Raw genomic sequence first — 27,876 nt, 5'->3', positions numbered from 1 at the left:
TGTCCAACTGACTGCATTGATGAAAGCCGTCTCACAAGAGCCAAGTCGACAGAAAGTACCATCTCAGTCGAGCGCCAACTACATTCCTCTCAATCCTCTGAATGATTCTTCCGGATTGCCATTCTTTTCAGATCGGTCTCGACAAGAAGAACTCGTTCACTTCCAGGGTCCTTCTGTTCCGGTTTTCCAGTCATCAACTCAAACAACACAGCCCCCGTCTACATTTTTATTGAACAGCCTCTCTCAACTTCCCCACCATCTTGCTGTTACATCCTCTTCAACTTCCGAGCCACAAGCTCCCTTTTATGCTTCTGGGCGAGTTGCCCCATCCTCGCTGGCAGAGAAGTGTCCCAGTTTCGATACGCAGTCATCCCATTCACCTTTGTCTGTTCCCGATGCTTCCCCAGCGGCTGGATCCCAAATGGCTTCAGCTGCAAGTCATTCAACGTCGCTTCCTTCTTCTAATGCATGTGCCCCCCCTGCTGCAAGGAAGCGTTGCTACTCGGCGCTGCAGGATCTCGGAAACAACGGGGCAGACACCACCGCTGAGTCTCCCACATGTACATACTGGCATATAGTCTTCCCGTCATTCTTGTATTCATCCTGTTCAGGCGAAACACCACCTGAGCTCCCCGAGGGCTTCTACACAAACTGCAAGCACGTTGCTGTACTTAAGACGTGAGGCATTAGCTTTCTGTCGCATAGTAATAATGCCCCACTGCAGATTCTTAGACTCAGTCACCTCAGACAAACCAGAACTTGACACTCTCCTTGGAAAGGTCAAAAAGAAGCTGTTGAGACAGAAAGAGCGGGTGAGAAATTAGCTATAACTACATTGCTGATGCGTTATGGTATAGGAATTGGGACTTCCTGAAGGTGCTCATCAGATTGTCAAGCTGACACCCTCGGAAGAAATACTAGCTCGGCCTCAAGACTCGTTGGTTCTCCCTCTCAGCATTTCTGTGCCCTCACGGATTCCGTAAGATAGCAGATGTCTTGATCGTTGTTTTTATTGTGGTTCATCTCGGCATTTTCATGGTCGTAACACTATGATTTTTGTGGGAGTTTGGGCTGCACGAGGAACATCGCGTTGTGACTGTATTGAAGATGTTCTGTCGATCGAAAAAAGCTGTCGTGACGCGAGATATGAGTGAGTTAACTGTTTGCGTTTCATATGAATATCAATCCTTCAGGCCAAGCGGAGGAGGCCGCGCGTAGAGCTTTTCAAGAAAGATTTGACGCCTTGCAAGAATCAAATAAAAACGTACGTGAAACAGCAGCTCGATATTTAAGGCCGGTCTGATGTGTGCTGAAACAGGATGAGACGAGAAGAGAGTTAGAAATGTGGCCTACACGGCAAGAACCAGTTGTGCGTTCCATCGATAAAAGGGGCAACACTGTTTCATTTTCAGGGTGCAACTGTTGTTCAGTACCAGAACGACGAGGAAGCGCTTATGAAAATAGCTCAAGAAACAAGGCTCAAAGTAAAGGAAACCGTGTTGAACGCAGAGGAGGGAAGGCTGAACGCCAGGGATGAGAGTCTCAAGAACGAGGAGAAGAAGCTTCAGGAAGAGAAAGCAGAGCTTGATGCGAGAGAGGAAAGCTTCAAACAGGAACAGGAGAGATTGGTGAGTCTTTCAAAAGAGAGCTTGCATATGGTGCATGTTGTTGGTTCAGAAAGAGGAAGCTGTTGAGAAGGCAAGAGCTCAAGAGGAGAAACTGAGGGAGGCACAAAGGAAACTCGAAGAACAGGTCGGTGGTGCTTCTGGTGCTGTTCGGACACCTGGAATTATAGGAAAGGAAGATGGCTGAAGAGGCCAAGTTGATGGCTGAAGAGGCCAAATTGAAGGCTGACGAAGCTAAACTGAAGATTGAAGAAGAGGTATAGTCAACAAAAATACATGTCATGTCGAAAAGTGGAGGTATCATAGGAAAAGAGATTAGCTTGCGAAGCTGCGAGGAAGGAGAGGGAGTTGGAAGAACTTAGAGCTAAGATGGAGCGCGAAACAGTGGGTTCTTCGTTTTCTCACCTTGTTGTCAATTTTACTGTCGTTATTTAGAAAGAAGAAATGTCCAGAATGAAAGCCCAGGTCGAAGCGGTAAAAATAATTGTGTGTGTTGCCCGCACTACTAATCTTGAACTCGCCTCAGGAAAAACGTGCTGCTGAAGCGGCGCGCAAAAAAAAGGAACTGGAGCGCCAGGAACGTTTGGAAAAGAAAATGCCGAAACGGTATCCTCCGCCACGCTTTTGCCTCTGCGATCCCTGTGTTCGGGAAGATGAGGAAGCTAATGAGTTAGTACCGTCATCTGCTGTTAGAAGTCCACTTGGACCCGGAGTAAGTACATTTGCTCTTTTTTATGGTTTCGAACCGGATGAATATCATTCATCTGAATACTGTAGAGTATGTAGAAATCTGGATCTCGCTGATACCCCACTGCTGATCTGAAGCCGAAATTGATGATTTATTTAATATACTTGAATTTGTTTTGAAGTCTAGATCTTTTACTTTTGAACAGTTGATCCTCAGAACGTTTTTGAAGTCTAGATCTTTTACTTTTGAACAGTTGATCCTCAGAACGTTTTTGAAGTCTAGATCTTTTACTTTTGAACAGTTGATCCTCAGAACGTTTTTGAATTTGTTTAGATATGTCTATTTACTTTTGACCAGCTGATCCTCAGAACAAGAAAGTTTTTGCAGTCCACAACGCAAAGACGGCGAACACTATGGCCTAAAGCAGCAACAATCACCCATGCTGTTTTGAAAAGAAACTGGGACACATGCCTCCCAAACAGAAGACTCAAACGGAGTTGGTGATTGTCATACAGACACTCAAGAGTCATGATCTCCAGGCCCATCGAAGTGATAACCTGACCCCTGGTGCAAACGAGAAGTTCACAAAGTGGCCGTAGTAGTCTTGGAATTGTTGTGGTAATATGATATGCCATGATGGCTATATATTTGCACAAGGGCTTGCTTGAATTTCTCATGTTGTCATGGTCTCTCTGTGTACCAATCCATGCAAACAACTCTCCATTTGAGCCTGTATGTAATGGCTATTAGCTGTTGTAGGAATTGTGTTGGGCTCAAATGGCTATTAGCTGTTGTAGGAATTGTGTTGGAGAGACGTAGTTGGTGGCAATCATTGGGTTTGTGTTATGGGAGAGCGATTGAGGGAGTGCACCTCTTTGAGGGAAACTGCTCATCTTTATCGCGGTGGTTCTGTATTTTGTTGTGGATCGAAGTGCGGGAAAGGATGCTCGGAATAAGAACATGGTGCTGTTTTTGGCGTCCATGAATTTGAGCGCACGGAGAAGGTCACCAACGTGGATGCTGTAATACACGATTACTTTTCTTGCCAGGGTTGAAGAGGTTGCTGTTGTCGGAAAGGTTGTCGGAAAGATTGTCGGACCTCTCGTCGGCTGCGCTTGGTTCCACCCTGGAGAGAATGTGGAAACTGATGAGCCGTTTTGCAGAGGCAAGTCAGAAATTTTCCAGGGTGTTGCCGCATCGCGAAATGTCCTGTTTGGTGGAGATTTGGGGGCTGTATCGTTGGTTTGCATGATATCAGGATGGTAACACTTGAGAAGATTGTTGAAAAGTGGAAACGCCCTCACAAGATCTAAGACAGGTTTAATAACTCATGAGATGTTAACCGCGTTTACAGCGAAACGCTTACTGTCGGATACGTGGGTGTCTTTGGTAGGCTCGAGTGTTATACACGATGACCGACCTAAAAACGGAAGAGCGATAGAGCCAGCAAATCAAATGTCGTGGTACAAACCGAAGATCTTCAACGATATCGCTACTTTGCAAGGCGACTTCTGCGATTCTAGGCTTCCAGAAACAATTGACGATCATCTGAAGTGCACAGGCCCAACTCGTCGATGGGTTCGGTCCTTCCTCAAGTGAAATTGACTTTTGAAACAATGAGTCGATATCAATTATGTCCACATCACTTTTGGGATCCAGAGTCCCTAAGACCACCAGACTGCATCCCTCCATGAAAGTTCGAACGTACCACCAGCAGACAAGAACGGACAGACCTCGGTATCGCAATCTTCCAGTTTGCTTAGAGCGCGGCGAATATCGTATGCAGAGTAGAGTGTTGACTCAGAACAACCACCGAGTCTCTGATGGGAGAAGACGGCATCAAAAATCAAATGTCTATCTTGGTACCGATCGTCCAGTCGTGTAAATTGTAACGTTGCTGGATGACTTTCTGCAAAGACCAACATCCTGAAATCCAGAAGGCATAAATTCCAGTATACTATCCACGTCAGGGTACCCTTGATATCGAAGTGAAGTGTGGGAACAGCAAAGAGACTGAATGGAACTCGAACTGGGTAGGGAAATTCTGTAGTGTGGAAACCAGGAGTTTGGATCCCGTTCCCACCGAAATTAGATCAATTTCAGCGAAACCTGGGGATTCAGGAGAATACAGTTTCAACGAAATCGAAGTCAAGATTCACCTGTGTGTTGAAGCGATCTCAGTATGGCTGCCAGATCTGGAATGGCCACGGGGTGCTTCTTGCAAGAGGATGGCAACGGACTTAGCAACCAATCCCACCACTCCTGCATTTGAGAAAGAGGCCGTTGCTGTGAAACCACCAAAATTGGTATTTCAGAAGAGCAACTGAAGAAAGCAGCCATTGAACCGCTCGAAAGTAAACACTGTGAAGAAACAACAGGATTATCGAGGCGTTCTCAAGGCGCTTCGTGAGCCTTTACTTCGACTGTGAAGCTTTGGGTCATCACCTGTTTAAGCGTCCAGTCAGTAGGGCACACAATCACGATACACTTTGTCTCCATTTTTTGGTTGTCACTATGGGCGTCTTGTTTTTGAAACCATATTCCGACTCGATAGAAGGGATGGTGTTGTTCCGCAACAGACGCTGGTTTCACTTGGCCTGATTGCGCAAACGACAGACTCTGAGAAACCCTGTTGTGCAAGTTGTCTTCCAATTCAAGCTCTTCTGATTTCTGTCCTTCCACCAATTCAGATTCTTCTCCACATCTCCACCGCTCCGAAGGAGAAAACGTGCTCGCCAGCGACAGTTCGATATCGACTGAATGCCTCCGTTGCAGACCGTTTCTTGTTTTATGAACTGAGAGAAGAGAAGGGAACCCCTTCAGCGGAACGCCAGACAAGCACATTTCAACGTCTGAATTTCCTTTGAGAACAAACGAAAGGGGGAAATCAACTTAATTATCAACTTTTCTGTATTACTGCGTACCAAAGCTTGGAGTATTCGGATCATCAGCCGACTGATACGAAAACGCGATTCGAGATGCAGAAAAGGCAGAGCCGAGAGCTTTGGCGAAGGACTCAAATGGGGCTTGGGGGATTCCTATGAGACCATAGAAGGAAATCCTTAACAGCCATTTCCGAAAGCTGCTGAAATAATGAACCAACTTACCGCGATCCCAGTTTCCATAAAGTGTTTCGCCGTCTTGTCTCAAGTCAATCCATATACCAAAGCCATTGGGACACTTATTTTCATCAACACTCCCGAGGTAGAAAGCATCATGCGTGCGATCTCTGGTAGAATCACAAATCGAGCAGCAGACTTTTTCAAGCAACCGATAAATGGTTTTTAATTCAAATGCGATAAAAGCAATCTCCACTTCCTGCTCTGAAAGCTTCTCCGCTTTCTTTGATGTTTGCAAATCAGCTTCGATCATTTTAAGGACGCGGGGATCGAAGATTACGGGATGTGCGTCTCTGAGTGAACTAGCGAGGTCTGAAATGGATCGAATTGAACGGAATCGATGGACACGGAAATGGGGGCCAATGATACAGCAAAGAGGGGAAGTCGCATAAAACGCCATACGACTAAGGGCTCCGATCGCCGCATACGTTCCAAATGCAACCCCAAACAATGACTGGAGGCCGCTGAATGATAAAGCGGTGTAACTCCACACAAAATCATGTTCACTTTCACAAAATTCCTTCAAGTCGGACCGCAGAAAGTCGGTCCAGCATAGAGGATACACGAAAAGAATTTCAACAAGTAGAATGACAAGAGACGCGATTGCACCAGCTTTAGAAATGAAGAGACTGATCGCGATAAAATAATCGCTTGTTGTGATGTGAATGCTCGATAGGAACGCAATACACGAGAGAATGCCGAACAGAGGGACCAAACTCCAACTGATAACTTCCACAGCGGGCGGGCCAGGAACAAAGAGCCATCCATTCGACCAATACGATACTTGTGAATGAAACCAAGCACCTAATTTCGAAATCCATCCAAGAAGTAGAAGCGTAGTGACGAGAATGATGAATACTGTCGTCAAAAATCTTGTGAAACCATTTGTTCTGGTTTTATGGAATTGACTGCGACGATAAGCTCGATATCCCAACCAACGGAACATGTGCTCGTAAAATTTGAGAAAATTCCCTTCCAGCGCGTCTGTATCATTTGGCATTGGGCCCAAATCAGTTGGACGCTCTGTCGGAGCAATATCACCCATTATGTTTTGAAGGTTCTCCAAAAAAAGCCAACTGTTAATACATTCGCTACATGTGTCCCGCAATTTTCAGAAAAAGATTACGCTTGGCGAAATTGAGCCTGGAAGAAGAGAGGTGCAATATTTCTTAAATGTTCAAGCTTTACCAATAATTCCAAGACCTTCACTTGTTCTCCATTTATGTTCTCGGTGGAAACGTCGCAAACCTCATTGATTGATTTTCGTACAAACTTGAATAAATCGGATTTATTGGAAGTAATCTTGAAACTACTGATGAATTGCTAAAACACATTCCCTTAAACCAAGACGATCTCTTGCACTTACTTTGGTGGCCATCCTCCCACCATGGAGTGACAGTGTTCGTATGACTCGCTGCTTAACAGCCTCAAAGGTCATTGCTTCATCTTTAGCACCGTTCCTTGCACCGAGCTTTCCACCTGTCGCCGAAGGCGCCTTAGAAGGACCTCCACCTTTGCTAACCGAAGAGGAAACGGTGGATCCCTTTTGAAGGTGAAGCCAAAATGAAAAACCGAAAGATTCAACATCCTTACATCGTCCTTCGTCCTCTTGCTATCCGCTGCTGGCGGCGGCGAAGTCGTTTCAGTTCCTTCGGATTCCTTCACTGATGGCTTCTCTTCATCTTCTTCATCATCACTGAACTGTGCGAGCTCATCATCTGCATCTTGTTCTTTTTGACTTTCCAACGCAGATGTGACTTGCTGTCCAAACTTTGTTAACCCGCCTTGATCTTCATCATCAGATTCTCCAAAAGTGTTTTTCTGAAACTTCATGGAATATCTGCAACCTTGTTTGTTTGTCTTACTGTTTCATCGGCATCTTCATTCTGTTCTTCACCCAAATCTTCCTCATCATCTGTCGCCTTTCCATCATCCTCCCAGTCCCAATCAACCTCATGACGCTTTAGCTCACCCAAATTCAGCGCCCTAATAAACCGAAATCACCCCGTTGATTGCCCTCGCTAGCCTACGAATGTTCCACGTCCTCGTCATCTCTCTTCATTCCGCGCTTCTTGTGCTTGAAGATCGACTTTATCTTCTTCTTTTGCTGTCTCTTCAATCCGCCATCCTCGGCATACAAGGATTCCAATGCCTCTCCCTCGGATCCTTTAGCCTTTTTAGTTGGACGCTCTTCCCCCTCTAAGGACAACAGATTGATATATTGAACCTTATTTTTAACGTCCAATCTTACCACTATCCAAATCTGGTCTACCGATGCGACTTGCTAAGCGGGCTGAGAAACACAATTCCGCAAAGTCGAACTCAGAACAAATTAAGGTCTGCTACCAGCATACCAGATGCTCTCTCATCCAATCTTAATGCAGCTCTTCTTTTCCGTTCGGCTAAATCTGTTGAAGGAGGCTCGGCTTGTCCATCTGAATGAAGGTCTGTGAAAAATGTATACCAGCAATCAAGCGGGACCAGCTCGATGGACGATGCCTAAAAGCAAAAATCGAGAGCTGCATACAGACAAGAAACAAGGAAACCTTCATCGAAAACGGCTTACCTTTTCCACCATAACGAAATAATTCGACGTATCCAAATCGGTCTTCCTTCCGATAAGGTTTTTCTTGTTGCTATCTGTCAGCCTCCACGGTAGTCGTGTGGGGTTGACGGGGCGGGTTCTGCTTAATTTATCTCGATTGCGAAAATTGATCGGTCTTCGATCTTCACTGTTCAGCATTGACGCGTCCTGCAAAGAAGAAACGATCATTGGACTCATAGTGTGACATTGTTTTACTTACCTCTGCTATCTCGATTTGGCTCACATCCCTTTGGATTTGAATTGGTGCAACAAGGTCAGGAAGATCGAACCCTTCAGGAAACTTCGAAGCAAAAAATTGAATGTTTTTATCTTCGCAAGCTTTCGACATTCTCAACGGAATGCCCTTTTCCAGGTAAGGGCCCAAATCGAGAGGAAACTTCTCGCCACGTTGTGTGGTACCATAATGAAGGGGAGCTGCAGGTGGATTGAGTTGTCGTCCGAGTGGCTGTGGTTGGCGAGAGGGATGGTAAGGGGATAATGGTTGGTGCTGTAGTGGCACCCCAAGCGGACCTTCAAGGGGGGCAAACATAGTTGACAACTGACTGGAGGCTGCACTAGAAGTGGAAGGAGCACCAGGTATTGGAAACATCATCGGTGGATTGGATGATGTCCAATTCCCTGGCGGATTCATAGATCAACGTGTGGAAAGTCGATGTTCTTGATTAGGTCTGGCAATAAAGCAGGAGCAGTACCTGATTGGCCTATCCCCTAATGCAACCCTCTGTCACCCGTTGCTGTGCATTACTCCCAGTATTTTGTTTACTTGTATCCACCCCGTTGTGCAATGCAACAGTGGAAGAGCAGAATGAATCGGGTCGAGTCGTTCGTGAAGTTTCACAGTTTTATTTGGACCGATATTTCGAGAAATTCGATCTCAAACATCTCTCATCAGTGAAGTATCCAGGAAGCGTGGTCACAGCGAAAACCCTCACGTCGACTGAATTGCGACCCATGATGGTTGCTTGTATGGATTTGACTCAAAAGCGGATGAAGGATTATCGAGACGTTTATTCACAGGAAGCGTTCAAGGCGTCAAAAAGATTGAACGTTCGCGAAGACGATTCACTTCGGCTTTTCTTCGTTGGGGATCTGCTTTCATGTCTCGAAAATATTAGTCCTAGTGTTGCTGCGACGTATGCGCAGTTATCACGAGCGGGGAGAAGCTCACTATTGGGAGCGGCAGAATCTGATAAAGTGTTCAGAAGAACGATTGCGACACCCATTGAGTTTTCAAGTCGTCAAGCTGAGGTCTTAGCATCCGTTGTCGATACATACATGGCAGTTGGAGGAAAAAGTGATGCCCCTTCACTTATAGACTCGGTGATGGCAACCTTACCAATATCGGCCCTTGCCGGAAAACGCGGTTTGTTTGGTTGTATCACCCTGCTGATAGGAATGTTAGGTGGAGCACTATTGGCTGAAAGCGCTCTTCCGCATCTTGCAGTGAGAAAGCATTCTGCAGCAGTTTCGGCAACAATCGAACCTACAGAATCAAAATCAGCTGCAACCAGTAAAAGCAAGAAACAAAAAAGAAGATGAAATTGAGAGCAGTTTTCAAATTCCCCCACATATTTCCTCGCTATCAATCGTTTCTTTTGCTTGCGTTATTTTCCAGCTACATTTTTATTTTCAGAACTCAAACTTTTCACTGGCTTCAGAGCTCCCTGTATGCAGCTAACATCAGTCTCAGTCTTTTACTTTCCCTTTTACTATGATGCTCAGGGCTCGTTTTTCTTCAACTTTCCGACTCCCATTGCAGGGTTTGTTCAAATATGAACAAGCGAATGGGAAAAACATTGTTCAAAGAACATTCAACAGTAGATCAATTTTGGTAGACAGTAGATCAGCTTCAGCCGCTGCTGGAGAAACAACGTTCAAACTGAAAGCAGACGCGGAAACTCACTCGAATGAACAGTACAAGACAAGAATTCGTGATGATTGGGCGACGCAATCCAAAAGCCCACTCGTCTTGCGAGATACTATGCCTTACGCAGCAAGGATGGAGTTCTTGTTCGACTCGTTCAAGAAGTCACTTCTGTCGTTGCCCCTAAAACACGGCGAAGCCTCGTTTTGTATCATTTCTGCTTGGCTGGTTTCCGATAACGTCGCTATTGATCTGTTCAACAGGTAGGGTTGCTCAGCCATCACCCATGTCACTGGTATCCTTCGCTGCGCAGGGCAATCAAGGAATGTCCTGAACTATCCGGTGTTTCCCTAAGAGTGATCTCGGTCGACACACTTCACCTTTTTCCTGAGACTCTTCAAACGGCCAACTTGCTGCTGTCTCGATACCCCCACATCTTGGAAACGTTTCAATGGTTCAAGCCGGACAAATGTGACACCCGAGAAGATTTTCATCGCCTTCACGGTAATGCTTAGTTCATGAACTGAACAGCCTCAATTTTTGATCCAGGACAGTTCCACGATTTATCGGAATCTGAATTTGATTATTGGACGAAAGTTGAACCTCTACAACGCGCTCTTGAAACCCTTCATGAACAGGAGCACCAGCGCGTAATTGTTGTTACTGGTCGTCGTAACGATCAAGGAAATCAGAGAACGTCCATTCCAATGTGGTAGGCAGCAAAAGCGGTATCGGCACGCTTACATTGCCTTCACTTGCATTAGGGAGCAGGATAAAAAGACGTTTAATCCTCTCGTCAACTGGAAATGGAACGACGTTACATTGTATTGCCAACATCATCGCCTTCCAGTAAATCCCTTGCACAAAAGACTCTACATTGATCCGTTCAATCCATTTATTGGGAAAAAAGACAGGGATTCATACGAGGTAATGCGAATCCAGGAGAGAGGTAGTACAGTCCCCAAAAAAGCGCTTACTTCTCCTCAGGGATTTCTGGAAGTGACTTTGGATGAACCGTACTTTTACTACAACGATGAAACACTTCGTGAAGCCCTCTCCAAGAAAGGGAGTACAACGAACTTCTATGTATGGAAGTCTTTCGGTGATACCGTTACTTCGGTTCCAGTTTCGATTGACGAATCAGGTACCTCTAGAATGATCGAGCTGCATTATTAGAATTGTCATTTGCAGAACGCGAGGGCCGTTTCGTTCATCGCCATGCATCGGAGTGTGGGATTCATACCAGAGTCTCGAACACCAAGAAAGCCCCTCACGGAGGCGGAGGGCTGGTGAACCTTCTCACAGAAGGAAAAGTTACGCGAAACGGTCGAAGTGAAGTATTGGCCCCTCTACTGTTGAAGCCCAACGTCCACTACGATCGCGTTATAGAATTGAATGAAAGACAGGTATGCAGTCGATTCAAGGGAGTCTTTCTCCTGGAGCTGTTTCATTTATGGGCTACTGCTGGTAGGTTTGCGACCTCGAACTCCTCATCAACGGTGGATACTCACCATTAAGAGGCTTTATGACAAAACAAGAGTACGAGTCGTGCGTTCACGATATGAGATTGCCGGAGGGTTCCTTGTGGGGGTTGCCAGTCGTACTTGATTCTCACGATGGGGAAATCGCGAAAGGTGAACGGCTTCTATTGAGGTCCACAACAATGGGAGGAGATTTAGCCGTCATGCTTGTCGAAGACATATGGAAGCCAGACAAGACCACAGAAGCACTGAAGGGTATGTCACTATATTCAAGATCTCCTTGAAAAACTTTGACTCCAATTTGGCTTCTTTTCCCTCGTTAGTCTTCAATACAACATCCCGTGATCATCCATATATTGACTATATGAAAAGTGAAATGGGAGCTTTCTACGTTGGAGGTCCAATTGTTCGAGGAATCCGCTTACCAGAGCGCCCATGGTTACCATCACAGCTTAGAGTTGCAACTCCTGCGGGTAAGTAATGTTCATGGAGTGTGTGACCTTTTTATCTGTGTTTCTCTTCCAGAGCTACGAGAACGCTATTGCAATATGTCTGATGTCTTAGCTTTCCAATGTCGCAATCCACTCCATCGAGCTCATGTTGAAATGTTCACGCGTAGCCTTCATGATGGACCCACTGACAATTTACAGGTCGTCGTGCATCCTTCGATAGGCCCTTCGAAACAAGACGATTTCGATGCAAAAGTTCGAGGTGCATTGGGTGTGACTGTTAATTTCCCATAGTATGTTTCTCTCAGTTCCGACGTACGAAGTCCTTCAGCCGAATCTTCAGGGGAGTGGCGTGGAAATATATTATCTTCCATATCACATGAGATTGGCTGGGCCAAAAGAAACAATACAACATTTGATTTGTCGCAAAAATTACGGATTCACTCAGATGGTGGTCGGACGAGATCATGCAGGTATGAAGGGCCAAATTTTGACTACGTGGTTAACAATTGCAAATTCAGGCTGCAAAGATGCGACAGGTAACGACTACTACGGTCCATATGATGCTCAAGCTCTGGCTGAAAAATACGCGCAAGAGCTGGGAATAAAACCAGTGTCGTTCAAGCAGCTGGTATACGTGCCAGAGAAAAAGGTCTATATGGAAAAAGCTGAAGCGCAAGAAAAATCCTTAGAAACTAGAAGCATCAGTGGAACGGAATTTAGGAGACGGATCAATGCCGGATTGGAAGTTCCCAACTGGTAAGCCCCGATAGAAGGTGCTGCAATCAGTCATTTATTTCCAGGTACGCATTCCCTGAGGTTGTCCGTTTGCTGGAAGCTTCATTTCGGTATCATCTTACGGCGGATGAGGAACTACCACGACGTATTGCCTCAACTATAAGCCACCCAGTCGTCGTTATTCGGAACCCGTCACGCCATTCCGATACTTCAGAATCGAAGATTGATTCTAAGCTATCGGATGAAATCATTTCAATATCGAAGCTATTTCAATCAATCCCATTCTTCGTAGTAGATTCGGATAAATCTGTTGAAGGTCCGCTTATCCGAATCATAGATCAATCTGACACAAAGGAAGTCACACTTGACTCATTGGGTGAATTGAAGCAATACCTTACAACTCTGTCCTTGTCGTAAACGTCGTTTTCTGTCTTGAATCGTTTTCTAATATGTTTTTATTTGATGGCAAAACACATCTGTGACTATCTCAGTTCCTGTGTTCAAGGACTGTTAAGCACATATTTGTTTTATGAAAAGCTGTAAATTTTAGAATATGGATGTCGTTGAACAAAAAGAAAGAGTGCCTGTTGGCTTTGATAAGAGGTGAACGCGCACCTCTGTGGTATTTGGATGTCTGTTCTTGTGCTAGAGATGAGAAGCGCCCTACCAGAACAGCAAGACAGAGGCGCTTGAATCCTGGAGTATCAGTGGATGGACGGGATACCCACCGAGCCATCAGCGTCTAGCGGCTCAGATGAAGACTACAACGAAAGACCTCGTGCGTCAAGAAAACCAAGAGCGATGAAACAACGCTCCCCTCCTTCTGAAGAGTTTGTAAAGTCAAAAACGTTCCTCCCTGCGAAAAAGCTGTGTCAACCTCCAACGAAGCACTCTGAGCTATTCGGTAGGTCCGCAGAGCGTTATTCCATGTGAGGTTGATTTTCTTTCTCTGCTAGAAATGGTTCGGAAGAACGAGACTGATAAATTGACCGAACACTTTGATAATTGGTGTACCAACTATGTAGATCAGCGTGAAAAAATTGGGTTGCAACTGTTTAATTTTATCATAGAGGTTGGAGCTCCACGTCGTCATCACTCTGAATCATGGTGTACTTTCACAGACTGCAGGGTTCCCTGGTGACTTCATATCATTTGTTGACGCAGAAGGGAAAAAAATTCAAGAAATTTTAGATGAAGCTCTTGGAACTTTGGATCTCCAGGTGAACGCTCCGCGTCCATTCTGTCTCACTGTCCTTATCGTGTAGGGATATGGACTAGGGGCCAAGTTTCCTTTGAAAACAAATGAACGTGGATTCTCTTCCTTCTCTGAAAACTTTCGCCATTTCTGGATTTTGCTCGTTGAAGCGTAAGTATTCAAGTTCAGCGGCCACATAAAATGCCTTCGCAGTTTTGGAGATGTTCCAGATCATATTTATGAGGACATCGCTGCACGCGTTTTTGCCATTGAGCGGACACATGATTCGAAATTTAAGACACACAGGCACAGTAGCGGGATTTGCTTTTGCGAAGGCCTTATCGAACTGCTACAGGTAGATAAAACGTCAGCACGCCATTCCCTTTAGGTTTAACTTTCAGGATGCGTGTGAAGAACGCCAGCGGTATGCCGTTCAAATGCGAAACAGAGCGACTGTTTTCAAAATCATCATCTTCAATTTGTAAATCCATCGAACAAAAACTCCACCTCTGTGAAAAGCGAATCAAATCCCTCGAGTCCTACATCTTGGATCTTAACGTCGCTCTATCAATTCGATGGAGAGATCGATGTCCCGCTATTCGTAAAGAAACCTTTGAAGCTTTAGTATGTTTCACAGTTTAATGGTCTTTCCACAAGGTCTCATCTTCAGTTTCGATCAATCAAGAAGTGTCCCGAATTTTTACATCAAGGATTCCAAAAAATGTCGTTTTCTGGGATATGCGCTTTATGATAGGGTCTGTCCGGTTTGGAGGAAAGTCATCTGATATTTTCTGTTTTTTTTCTCTTTCATAGGAAGCATCCATTCGTATTTTGGCATCCGAATTTCTCGCTGATGCTGTGCATGATGAGCATATCTTCGATCTTCTCTCTCAACCGACCAAAAGTCAACCTGGCCTCGCCGGCCCAAGTTTCATCAGCGGTTTTCTGGTACGGTGTATCTATCCGTAGTTGTTACTTTTCCCTGGATGTCAACAGATCCGATTGCTTGAATTACCCAATGACTCTGAGCCACAAGTTTGCATTGCTGGAGTTACGGTGTTGACCAAGCTGGCAGAAAAAGAGCTCCTTTCGGACGAACAAGTGGAGCAGGTAGGAAAATGTTTGTGTGTATGAATTGAATGCTTCTTCCTCTTTAAGGTTATCGAATGTTTATGGGATTGTCCCAGTTTTCTTGATCTGCATAACACATCCGATCGTTCAAAGTCACCAGATGCCTATTCTGATCTGCGTTTAGTGCTGGCAAAATTTATCAACACGACAACGTTCACGAGCTCTGTGTTTTCACCATGGCCGGTAAGAAAAGCGTACCGGCTGTTCTCCTCACCCGTTTTTTCGTACTCATCTCAGACATCCAACCAACCGACAAGTACGTTGTTCATTCCTCACCCCCGATCTCGCGATCTGTTTCTGGTTGTTGTAGGTGCTTCTGATGATGCGCTTAACCACCATCATCGTGAGGCTCTGGACCTTCGTGCAATTTTGGAATTTATCGTTGAATTTGGGGAAGATTATCTGGTGTTGATTGATCGGTTTGTCTCTGCCTTCTGGGCCAATGTGAGCTCCTCATCCTCCATAGTGGGGACATCTCCATTCCCTTCAGACTTCATGTTTTCGGTCGATGGAATCATTGGTTGATTTTTTGACTGTTGGTGATTCAAACAACGCGATAACCACTCCGTTGGGTGACCGTTATCGTCTTCCTTTGATTGCTTTGATGCGCTCGATATATCGACATTTAGAACTAGTAAGCACAGACAACTCACTCGCCTTTCCCTCATCTCCATGGAACAGTCTGCTCAGATCGACGGTTCAACTCCCGTCTCAGCAGATATTTCAAAGCCGTTCCTTGATGGTGCAACGAGCACACTGTTCAACCGAATGCCGAGCATCATCAGGGTTTGCAAGGTAGGGGGATCTTGTTTCTAGTCAATCACTTGAGAATCTACTCTGCTTGAGGTTACGATCAACGTGACAGTAATGGTTCCTCTCACAGGCTGAAATGGAAGTGATGGCGGTGGCTGCTTCGTTGTTGTTCTTCGCGAGCCTCAACGTAGATCCCATTCGTAGCCAAATTGATTCTCAGCAGGTACAGATCGACGAAAAATGCAATTCTGCGACTATTTGATTGAATTCTAGAGCATCAAAGTTCTTTCAAGTGCATTTCTCAATTGTGCATTCCTGTCCTCCTTCGATTACATCGGTGTAGCCATATTCAATGTCGAGGATGTTCAAGAAGGCTTTGGAAGCTTGACTGAGGTCTGTGCAAGGTTTCATCTCTGATCTCATTCACTCTCTCGTTCAGCCTGTTGTAACGAAAGTTCTGCAAGATGTTCGGAAAGCAGCGGCGGCTATAAGGAAGAAAGAAAACTCCTCGGCGATGAAAAGTGATCAAGATTATGTCAAGTTGTCCCTCTGTGTTCGGAGGCTGCTATCAATCACCAAATCGGTAAAATTTCTCGGGCTTCAGATCAATGACGTTGACCATTCTCAGGCAAATCATAACGTTTTCTGGGATAATTGGGACATAATCGACGTTTTGCTGGAGATTTGCGAATGTCGCGTCTATGACTCGGACCATGTTTCAGAATTGCTAGCAATCGCATCTTTGCAGTGTTTAACGTTGGCTGCATTCCACCTTGTAGGTTTATTCAGGTAATGTTTTACGGTCTGTTTGAGTTATTGTTGCCTGTTCTCATCTAGGAAAGCGACATCCAGGAGTTCGAAGACGAATGGCGATTGGTAGAAGGGGCAGGTGATAAAAGTGCGCTCGTATCTCAACCCAAGAATACGGATAGCGAGACAATCATCTCTGACCCAACCGAGCAAAGAGGGAGAAAGAAGCGACGCCGGGAATCCATTGATCAAAGCTCGGCTGTGAGTCTGATGAGGTTGTCTATTCTTGACCTGATGATGGCACAGTTGGATCGGCCGTCTAAACGATGTCGACGTGCAGTCGAGGGTGATGGCAATAGTAACGGCCATTCAAGGAACCTGAAAGAGTCGATTGAAGCTCGGTTGGTATGTCCTAACGTGAGTCAGTGTTTACGACTTCATTATGATTGCAGAAGCGCCTAGTTATGTTGAGGCAGTCGTTAGGCGCCAAGTGTATCAATTTGATGAAAGAAGACCAATCTTCGGCCGTCCAATATATCGCGTGCACGTCTCTGCTTGAGCCAAGTAAGACACATCACCAAGGAGATATCAATTCTCTGTGCCTTAGTGTTGCTGTTGAGTTACAAGCCAGCAATTGAAGAAGCGAAAGAAATCTGGAGCACTGCACAAGAACAAATGGAAGTCCGCCGTAAGTGAAGCCCAGTGGCTACTCACCACGAACGCGACTGCATATGATCAGGGGATGAACTGAGTGTTGTCACGAAGTATATGAAGGCTTGTATAGGAGATTTGGAGGAGCTTTTATGCAACAGTAGTGATCAATCATTCCTAGATCGTTCACAAATTCAGTTAGAAACCTCTCAACTCGCGGGATTTTCGTTGCCGTTGCAATCAAAGGCCCAAATTCCAATAATTGGAGACATTTTGGATGGAATTCATCGTAAGGATTCAGATGTTGCTGATATGCCATCGGTGAAGCAAAGGTTCATTTTTTGGAAAATTATTTACCTGATACGATTGTTTGAGAAACTTGGGGACCCTTCAATTTTTGAATCTTCAATCACACCGCTCTGTTTGTCGCTAGTGAGTCCGATGTTTTCGGCTTTGGTGATCTTACTCCTTTGCAGTGGTGGTTCGACCGACCAGAAATTAGCACTGCTCTAGCTCGTTATGTGGAGTCTCTGCTGATCGCAACAGATGACGACCAGCGCGAAATGTTTTGGGAAGTGCTTCAGAAATTATCTGAAGCAATGATGATGGATAAGAATAGGCGACAAAGGTACTTACTCGTTCTATGAACCAGGTTTTGAGTGTTTGTTCTCAGACTCAAAGGGACAATAAGTCGAATCTCAAAAACGTTACCCTCGGGCTACTTAGAGCATAACTTGGATGGTTTCATGAACTTTGTTCTCGCAAGTCAGTTGAGTGTCAAGAACCAGGTTTTTCATCGTCCTCTTCGTAGTTGCAAACAACAAGTCGTTAGGGCCTGGCGTCGTCTCGTATTTCTCTTGCTTTCTCAGCGGCCCCACCAAGCTTAAAGTTATTGATGAAGTAAAGGTACAAACCTGTTTGTAAGCCCGCTGCCACTTTTGCATATTCAGAAACGCTTGGTTGAGAATGTCAGCTCCGTCTCACTTTGTACGACACTTGTGAATTGTCTGACGGACAAAAAAAGCTCCAAAACCATGAGAAGCCCCAACGAAGAATGATTGTATGATTGGGAGTTTTTGTAACGAAATCCTTCCGTGTCTTTTTATTGTGACATTGCAAGAGTGATTGAAATATTATCGAATGAGGTTTGACAATAAGAATCTTGAATGAGGTTTGACAATAAGAAAACAGATTCAGAAAACTAAAACAATTAGCGTTGTGCAGAACTTGCCGTGCAACGATTGCGGAGACGTCGGTCTGCCAAATACTGAGCGCGTTTCGCCCAATCGAGGGAAACAAGGAGTAGAACGTAGCAGATATCAACAAGGCAGACCCCAATTGCAGCTGAAGACGAAGTAGTAGTTCTATTGGTTTCATGTTTAGTTACCTGACAATATGAAGCCTTGGCCCCGCAGTGGAGTTGTGTAAGCGAGAGCCAAACCACACACTTGCATCACCACTAAGAGCCCAATGAAGTCGAAAACTGCAGCTGTGCATTGAAGGTAGAGCGCTTTGATCGACTGATCAATACAGACACGAATAGACTCAATCTAAAACTTACTCACCCCGCCCAATATTACCTACAACAAGGAAACAATTGGATTAGAAACAGAAGGTCGGAGCGTACGTGAAGAGAGTCAGCAAAAATAACCAGACAAAGCGCAAGAAGGTTTTTCCGTATTGCGATTTGAATGCTGAGAGATGACGAGAAGACAACCGCAATTGGGTGTCGCAGCAATGAGACGACGCAGATGGTGGGAATTGAAATAAATAAGGACGCGACGACGCCAGCCTAAAGGTGCGAAGATGAACGGGTGACAACCGTGATCCCTATACGCACCCGGCTTGTCGTTATCCCATCTTTCGGCTGAAGCATTCCCTAAAGGAAGGAGGTGACGGAAAGGGATGGGGAGACCTCACATACCATGAAGCGCCCAACCTGGCTGTTGACAGTAACAGCGACGCTCAAACTGAAGAAATAAATCAATGATCCAAGGGATTGTGCCGCGGATAATGCAGCAAGGTCAACCGCTCCCAGATATCCTGCTTCAAATATTTGGGCCTAATGAAGCGCGGCACATATCAACTCGGAGAATCGAGAGCAACGTACCTCAAAGCTCAACCACTCAAAAATACAAAGAAAAGTTGACGGGACGGCGATTTTTAAGAAATCCCAGAGTCCCATGTACCATCGAGCATGGTGGTATAAAGGCTGAAACGGGGGTTTGTCCCCTTCCTCCTGGTTAGAGTTTGTTTTAGTGAATGTTAAGGGTGCTGGACTCGACTGATATTCACCATCGCTATCAGAGTCAGAAAGTTGCTGTTGTTGAGGGGGAGGGGTTCGGTGAGTCTGTGTGAGGACGCCCAAATAGTAATGATCGCTAGCGTCTGAAACGACCGTTCTTGTTGGCACTGGTGTGGAAGTTGCAGCTCGATCGGGCGGATCTTGTGATTGCGGAACTTCACAAGTTTTACACAAGTCTTCACTCGAATGGGCCTCTGCTGTTGACGTTGTAGTATGTTGAGCCTCGCCCTCCGATTGATTTCCTTCAACAGGGTCTTTTGCATCTTGTGCGTGATGATCAACTATATTCTGTTGGCGGTTGGGATGGATGTATTTCGACCTACAACAAGGGCGCGCTCTTAACGGCAACAGTATTTGAACTCGTACCACGAGAAATCTTCTCTTTTAATGAAGGTCAATGTAAGAAGTGCCGTCGCCATTAGAGTCCACGTCAACGATCTAGCTATGCCGGCACCAGCTGCACCCATTTTTAGGGAACCAACAAAGATCCAGAGAAAAGATATTTGGATGGGAAGTGAGAAGAGAGAAACGACTGTTTGCATCGCAATGTGCCTGAAAGAAAAGAGTTTCCACTGCTGGATCATTCTGGTTCGATCCAAGATCAGAAGCAGCTCACTGATGATATATACAAAATTTTCGAGCAGCCTCGTAGATGCAAATGAATACAAGACCCGGAAAAGACGTTTGCAGGTATTGACTCGCACCAACAGCAATGACTTCTTCTTGTCCACACAAGATCAGCAAGTCTTTGCTGAAGAAAACTGAGAAGAGGACTGGGAGAGCGTACAACGTGCACATACTTAATGGTATTAGCGGAGCCATACTGCCAATAACTATTGCAAAAGCTTGAATTAAATGAGAAAACGTGTCCTCAGGATGACCACTTCCTAAGAATGAATACATTGGCCCTCAAAAATACATTGGTACCGTTACCTATTGCTAAGGGACACAACGTATCCATTCCGCTGATTAAGCTGCAATACGAAAATGCAAAGTTGTTGTAATCAATCAACATACCCCAAACCAATCATAAGAACGAGAATGTTCCCTAAAACAGAACCATCTTCAGACGATACAATAAGAGTGGTCTACCCACCGACTGAGAAACCAAGTGCATGTGCGGCTTGCACTGACTCGCCAGTGTGACTCCCAATGAAGGCAAACGACGCTGTGTTCGACAGCGTTGTCGCGCAAAAGGATATTGCTGTGGGAACCGCAAGCCTGAACAGTCGAAGCAGCGCTTTACGATGACTCAGCTTCCCATCCTGGGTTTTCCGCACCGAACTCATTTGCATCCCAATATTCCTTTTGCAACGAATGCCGTGGTGCTGCAGCGGAGAAGGCCTTTTCTGTTTGCATACCTTGGAAAAGTTGTAGATATTGGAAAAGCCAAGCTTTTTTGCGTTCAACATTACAAAAAAAGTCAGAAAAAAGTCAGAGAAACAGTTATTAATCAAAAAGTCGAAGGAAGTAAATCTTCCGATGGAGGCAAAGGCAGCTTTGCCAAGTTCGAGATGGTCTGAAACAAAAACTCAGGGGTGAAGCAGAACAACACGGTAAGCCCACCTTGAATTCTGGATGATCCTTAGAGCGAATTAATTCGAATAATATTGATTCAGCGGTAGTTATTGACGCACCAGCTTTCTCAACTTTCTGCGAAAGAAATCAAGGTCAAAAACTTACGCCACAAAGCCATACTTTGAGCGCAACGACGCGATCCAATGGCCTCTACAATTGAACGGGAAGTTAAAATGTCAAAATTTGTGAAGCGATACCTGGCTAGATACAGCATCAGCAACAACATGGACGGTAAATCCTGCCTCCATCAAATCAAGAGCAGTTTGCATGACGCATACATGTGTCTCTGAGCCGAACAGAACGGCAGAGTGACGATTCTGGGAATTCTTCAACTCGGTCAAGTATTGGGCCACTTCGTCCGTTAGCATTGAAAACTTGGTCTTCTCGAAGACCTTTGCCGCAGAGATATCGAGAGTTGATACTGTCAGTGTGAAGATAGACCACCCATAACGAAAAAAAACCTACTGGTGTGTCCCAAAGCCTTCGGATACTGTTCAGTAACAATCATTGGAATATCTGGAATGCATGAAAACAGTAAACCATGCAAGGTCAACTCATCTCACTGAGGGCTTTACTAGCGCCAAGGAGTAAGCTGGCGGAATGCAAGACATGAGGCATTTTATAGATGATTGGTAGGAAACGTTCCTGAGTAGCGCGGGGTGTTCTTTCGGCAATAAAAATGTTCTTACTTGAAGGTCGCATAATAAGAAGACGCAATTTGACGAACAGAGACGCATTTTGGCCACAGCGGCAGATAGAGAGGCAGTTGCACTCATACAGGACACCTTTTCTGATTGCATGAGCGGACCACAGGTCAACTAGAAAATCCCCTCTAATGCGCCTCTAATAGTGGTGGGACAAGTTAATGTACCGAACTCCGTTTTTGATTGCTTTTATATGGTTATTTTTATGTGTACAGTCTTTCTGCGCCGGCTCCCATCTTCCTCTCATCCTTTTTCCTGAGGTTGATGAACAAAGTTTCATTTCAAGAGACCAACAGCGAAAAATCTGGGATCAACAATCTAGAGCTGCTTTAACCAACATATGTGACCCCCTTGTTAATCCATTCCTGAAATGCATCGGAAATTTCAAGTTTGGAACGTTTGGTGTTGGGACTTTGGTTGAGATATTGAATGATCCAAAACATGGAATCCGCATATATCGCAACTGCAAGGGCCGAAATGAAAACCCGACGGAACCTGAGTTCGCCGCGTCCTGCCTGGTTTCGCCTAGCGTTGAACCCACGTTGAAGGGATTCATTAAAGTACTGAAAGGAGACGCGGAAGACGCAAACCGCTACGCATTCCTGCCAACGTTATCAGCTTTTGACAAGGAAGTTAGAAGAACACGGGAATTCGCTCGCCGAAACAACGAAAATGGGATTCCATTCGGTGCAGCAATTCTCGACATTCAGTCTGCAAACAAAGGTACCAGTCATCCACTGCATAGTCAAGCATTCATTCAAGAGTTCATCGTCGGTGCTGATGTGTATGAAGTTTTGGACGAGATTAAGAAGAGCGAATTCGCGATGATGCGGGATAATCTAGATCAACTTCTATGCTTTATGGGAAACTATACTGCAGCATCAACGACTGCACAACAGGAAATGCATCTCGAAGCTATGAAGAATGTCGTTTCCCAATTTCAGAAGGAGTTTTGGATGAGGGTGCGCCTACGGATACGATTAGCATGGTCCGTTATAGTTTCAGCACGGCAACTTTGGGACAGCGGGATCGTTCACTGCGATTTACATTGGGGAAATATTATGTTGCTGAGATCCTACGTGCGGACACCTGAAGAATTGTGGTCTCTCATCACATCTGGTAGCGTTTTTGTTCCGTCATTCCCTTTTTTGTCTTCCATTATGGATACCGTACCATCAGTAGTACGCGAGCATTTCCAGAAGCATCCTGAAGGGGTGGAAGTCTATTTACTCGATCCTAGCAGAATACGTTTCGTTGACGTGTCATATGCGATGAGGCTCCACGTGATACTGAGTGCAATCTCTGGAGTTGTTACTGGAGAATATGGTGTAGACGCCGAGAAGACCTTACAACACCCATGCCGAGCATACAGATCCGAACGTCACGAAGATCTGTTGGAGTTGGTTCAGGGTGGGGGGGGTCAGGGTGGGGGGCTTGCCACTGTATTCAATATAACTTCATCGGGGTCCTATACTAAGCTGTGGGCAAGCCTGGTGGAGCAGATCAGAACAAAATACTCCAATCAAGCGTGCCGTCAAGTGTTGGTCCAGCCGATGGAAGGAGTCATCTTGAATGCATTTCAATCTCTGAAGAGAGAGATTGAAGGAATTGACGCAATCTTAGGTTCAATGTTAAACAGTATCCTGAATACAGCTCAGTATAGAGGGTGTGTCGGTGCTCGTGATGCATGGAATCAACTGTCCAGTCAACAACGGTCTGATATCATCAGAACTCCTCGCCCACATGAAGCAATCAACCGAATACTTCCTCAATATTCGTGTAGCTTTTATGATATTCGGCAAGGTGGTTTGACATTTCAGCGTATTATTGAGAAAGCGTCATTAGAATTTCCTGCGTTCGCAGGTTTCAATTTGAGAAAGTAGGCATTTGGTGTGCCTTTTTTTCGTCCTCCGTTCATTCATTCGACATTTGATCGATGAAATGGCATCGCATCAGGAATCGTTGAACCATAATGCGGTTTGCACCCAATAGTCAGCTTCAGCTTCTGGATGGGCTAAGGCGTGGCTGTTTTGGGGGTACCATAGCAAGCGATGATTATCTTTGTTATTTGGGTCTAACAGGAGACCATGAACAAATTGCAGGGACAGTGGATATTGACTCACTCGACTTGAGTGCGTTGTAGTACTCAATGCCTTGAAATGGTGGAACCTTAAACAAAAAAAACCACTATGGAACATGCCGGACATAGCCCTTACTCGACGATCGTCTTCCCCCAATGCAAGAAGAACGGGGGCAGTCACATTGTGTACGTGGCAGATCGGAGATGCTTCATAAAGCCTCTGAAGAACTTCCGATGGAAGAGGCTAAAGTAGACATATTGGATCAATGGGACATAACAAACGACAAACGAACTCACATGCAATGGGGCAGATAGTGAGAGAGGCAACCTCGCGCCTTCGAAAAGGTTCCAATCAGGGATGTCAGATGCCGCTAGATTTGCTATCAAATTTGTGACAGGGTTCCGCGTTGAGACGGAGGCAACCAAACGAGGGGCCTAGGCAAGGATATATTACAATATTTAGATCACTCACGCATGAATTGACGTCCAGATTTCTGACCTGCCCGGCAAGATGCAAAGAGAGAAATCCACCATGCGAACCTCCAACCAGATAAGCTTGCGATGGGTGGCCTTCAATTTTTGTGAGGCAGGCCTCTGTAGCTCTGATGCAATCTTCAACATCTTGGAATCCAATTGAACCTGCAGAAAATACAAGCGTGCTGTATTGCTTCATTGGAGTCACACCTGGAAGACTCAGAAGTTCTTCATCCGAAAATCCAATAGATCCTCTATAGTTGATGCATAAAATGTGGTATCCCAGCTTGAGAAGAAAGGCGAAAGGAAGTGAAAACTCAGGCAGCGTAACAGAATGGGGACCTCCATGGATGCTGACAATGAGTTTGTTAAGTGGCTTTTCTGGTGACAACAACAGATGGCGATCATCTTGCCAGCTGATAGAACAAGGAAACTAGAGGCCGAAATGGGTCTCATCAAACCGCCAAGAAGCTCACTTTCTGAGGCGAATGGGAAGGTTTAGCCCAACTCAAAGGAATCAGCTCTGATGGAAGCAAGAACAGAATTCATAAGTGCCAACCCTTCACTCACTCGGAGATTCCTCCTGGAATTTAAGTCCGTAAACGCTGGGGACTGCAGGACGGTCTGGGCTCGATATCGCCAGACTTGATGAAAAGAGAAAATGACACAAGGAATCCGGGAGGAAGCTCACAGGACGACTGCCTCGTCCACACCGCACGGCATCGCATCCAGCAGCCGACATGAAGACTGACAGGTATCTGTATCCGTTGGGAGAAGAATGGGGGAGCCCAAGGTCCCTGAAAGGAAGAAGTGTATCGGAACTCTGATGGATGAGACTCACCGTCACGAACTCTAAGAAGAGCAAGCTTTACAGTAGGCGGAGAGGAAACAACGACTTCTACCAGAATGCTCGACTCTGATCTAAAAATTCCAAGTTAGGGGATTCGAGCAAAAGTGACATACAATGACACCCATTTGATCGAAAGGTTTCCAGTAACAGAGAGATTTTGAGACCCCTTTAGAGTGATCTCAGGATCATCAACTTCTCCAATAATAGGATGTACGCTCGCCCAGTGAACACCAGTCTAAGACGGAAATAATGAATTCGATCTCTTCGACAACAACCTTACATTTGAAGGAGGAACAGCACAGCAGAAGATGCGAATGGGTTCATTTTCCTTGGCAACACGATTCCAAGAGACCAACGGCGAATGTAGGGAAATCAGGCCGCTACTGATGCCGTGAATGTCAGCGTGTACTTTAGCAACACTTTTCAGTCGAATTGTTGTATTAGAATTCCGTTGTTCGAAAACGGACTCCACGTTATCTTGAAATTTACAACAGTAAACTTGCGAGACTCGGTTTTGGCAGGCTATGGTACCAAGACTGTTGTAAACATCACCGAAATTAGAGAAACTAATTTGCCGAAATCTGACCGGAAAGGAGAATCCGTCGACCATGCGGTAACGACGAAGCCCGAGCAGTCAGGGAGCCATGACGCCTGCGCAAAAGAGAACGACTGGTCGGTCGTACGTAATAGGGACCAACCTGGCCAAGTGATTCATTTGAGTGCGTCCATTCTACCGGCAACACAGACTTGGATTCAGTGTCTGAATAAACAATCAAGTCATTGCTTCGATACGACAAGGGGAACCAACCCGCCAGAAACAGACGCCCGAGATGTTGGTCCTTGTGGTTCTCGCCCCAGGAGGGTCGATACTCAAACCGGTCCATAACTGGCTCAGATTGAGGGGGCTCGAAGACGCCTTTGGATCGCTGCGGGAGGCCATCCGCGGCGTAGAGAATGTATCTGCAAAAGGATTGGTGCTGAACCGAATACAAAACCAGGCATCCCACTCGCCTCTCAAACTTTGGATCGAATTCAGAGCCATCGAATTCCCGAGTCATTAGCGCTCCATGAAGACCTTCTGGTATCGCTATAGTACACAAGAAACCAGGGGAGGAGAGAACTCTCGGAAATAAAGAATAAACATCGATTCCCTTGGGAGGAGACGAGGAACCCCGCGACGATTGGCCATTTGAGGGAATACAAGATGCGGCAACAGATTCCACGAATCTGGCAGTGAGACGACCTGACGCAGGATGTCACTATTGTTGAGGTCAAATGCTAACCTGTTGGAGAATACAGAATATTCTCAGGATCTCCCAATGGAAACGCTAGATCCACATTTGTCCCCCAAGATGGTTTGATGGTAGTGTTTCACCCCGCTTGGGGTGTTCTGTTTGATGAAAGCTTCGAAGGTGAGACCATTTCGTGCGCCTACCTTCACGTTTGTGATGACTGCTGCTTCGACATTTCCATCCAAATTTTTGATCAGCTTCCCTTTGTGAAGAGACGAGTACGCAGAATTCAATTCGGTCCATAGTTTCGTAATAGTTGATTTTGATGTCATTTCTAATAATGCAGCTGATTGACTAGTCAGTGCTGCAAAGTACGTTGACACTGGACAGGTGTCCGGAAAGAAAAATTACAAAAAAGCACCACTTATTTAAATCCAACATGTTTTCTTGGCAAAGCAGACGCCTCAGATTTTGGTTGAGATGTTGTGGCTCTTCGCTCAGCCAAGACAGAGCATAAAACGCTCATCTGAAATGCAGAGTGATTTGATTGCGCAAGAATTGGACTTACTGCGTTGCTGTAAGCAAGCGAAAGTTCTTCCAGATCAGAATACAATCGCTTTGCCTTTTCAGCTATTGCGTGGCCTTGGAGTTCCAGGTTGTCTATTCTAGAGCGACAACCACTCAAATCTTATGAATGAAATGAAGCAGCCACTCATTTTCAGAAGCACATATGGAACCATCTTACTTGTAAACGACGGGTGGTTCACATAGTCCTTCAATTCCTCAACTTGCTTCAGCAACACAGCCGTTTCTCTTAGCCTTGCTTCATTTTGCAAGATGTATGTCTTTTTGGCTTGGTGGCTCAACAAGAGTTGACTGACAGTCGCGTTCTCTGCTTCCATCCAACTCTTGAAATGACCGACTGAAGAACTCTTGCACCAAGATCAGATTTCAAGGCAAGTATCGCTTACGTTTTTTCTCCAATTCTGAAGGACGACCATGGAACAATTGGTCTGTTAGCCGCCGAACGCGATCAATTTGCGATACTAGAGGTGTCTCGCCGCTAATTGAAAACTCGATATCTCTGATCCATTCTTTCTGTCTTGAATCCAATGGGTCGAAGGCAGGTTCTTCACCAGGTTGAACCTTCTCAGACTCTAAGAGTCCTTCCCCAATGATCCGTGGATCTCCGATGAATTTCTCACAGCATGCAACTCTCTTCTCGATTCCCACCAAGATTTCGCGACATTTCTCTGGGGTGACTCTCGTCACGGGGGTCTCCAACCTTTTTGTTATGGTAGCTGAGGTCATAGGAATCTGATCACGCTGAGATACGCTTGTGTCCTTGCTCATCATGAATAGGAAACTCTCCTGGCGATGCTGTCGGACCTGAGTAAAGCGAGGCTAAATGTTTCGTTCAGTCAGCGACTCGTTTCTGGGAATCATGATATGTTCATTTGTGCACGGTCTATTGGCACACGAAACTGCTAACCGGCAAAGCGCCTTCTGTCCTAACACTCTACATTCATAACGAAGTTCATGCGGTCATTTGTTTTCATTTTGTTTTTGAATCTCAGTTTTGTTCTCGGAAATCAGTCATCTCT

General features: G+C 45.4%; 2 protein-coding genes across 2 annotated transcripts; both read left to right on the top strand.

Moving 5' to 3' along the window:
- Positions 1–1,107: 1,107 nt before the first annotated feature.
- LOC129617202 (golgin subfamily A member 6-like protein 2) lies at positions 1,108–1,812 on the top strand. Its single transcript, XM_055532576.1, has 4 exons — positions 1,108–1,150; positions 1,194–1,297; positions 1,413–1,628; positions 1,678–1,812. Exons 1-4 carry the CDS (start codon positions 1,108–1,110, stop codon positions 1,810–1,812), a joined length of 498 nt encoding a protein of 165 aa, XP_055388551.1.
- Positions 1,813–10,707: 8,895 nt separating this feature from the next.
- On the top strand, positions 10,708–12,125 carry LOC129617201 (uncharacterized). Its single transcript, XM_055532574.1, has 6 exons — positions 10,708–10,750; positions 10,812–11,045; positions 11,093–11,307; positions 11,373–11,637; positions 11,706–11,855; positions 11,908–12,125. Exons 1-6 carry the CDS (start codon positions 10,708–10,710, stop codon positions 12,123–12,125), a joined length of 1,125 nt encoding a protein of 374 aa, XP_055388549.1.
- Positions 12,126–27,876: the final 15,751 nt, after the last annotated feature.

Source organism: Condylostylus longicornis, unplaced genomic scaffold (assembly GCF_029603195.1).
Source record: "Condylostylus longicornis isolate FDR11 unplaced genomic scaffold, ASM2960319v2 ptg000458l, whole genome shotgun sequence".
Classification (NCBI taxonomy): Eukaryota; Metazoa; Arthropoda; class Insecta; order Diptera; family Dolichopodidae; genus Condylostylus; species Condylostylus longicornis.
This window is presented reverse-complemented; position numbering and strand designations above follow the sequence as displayed.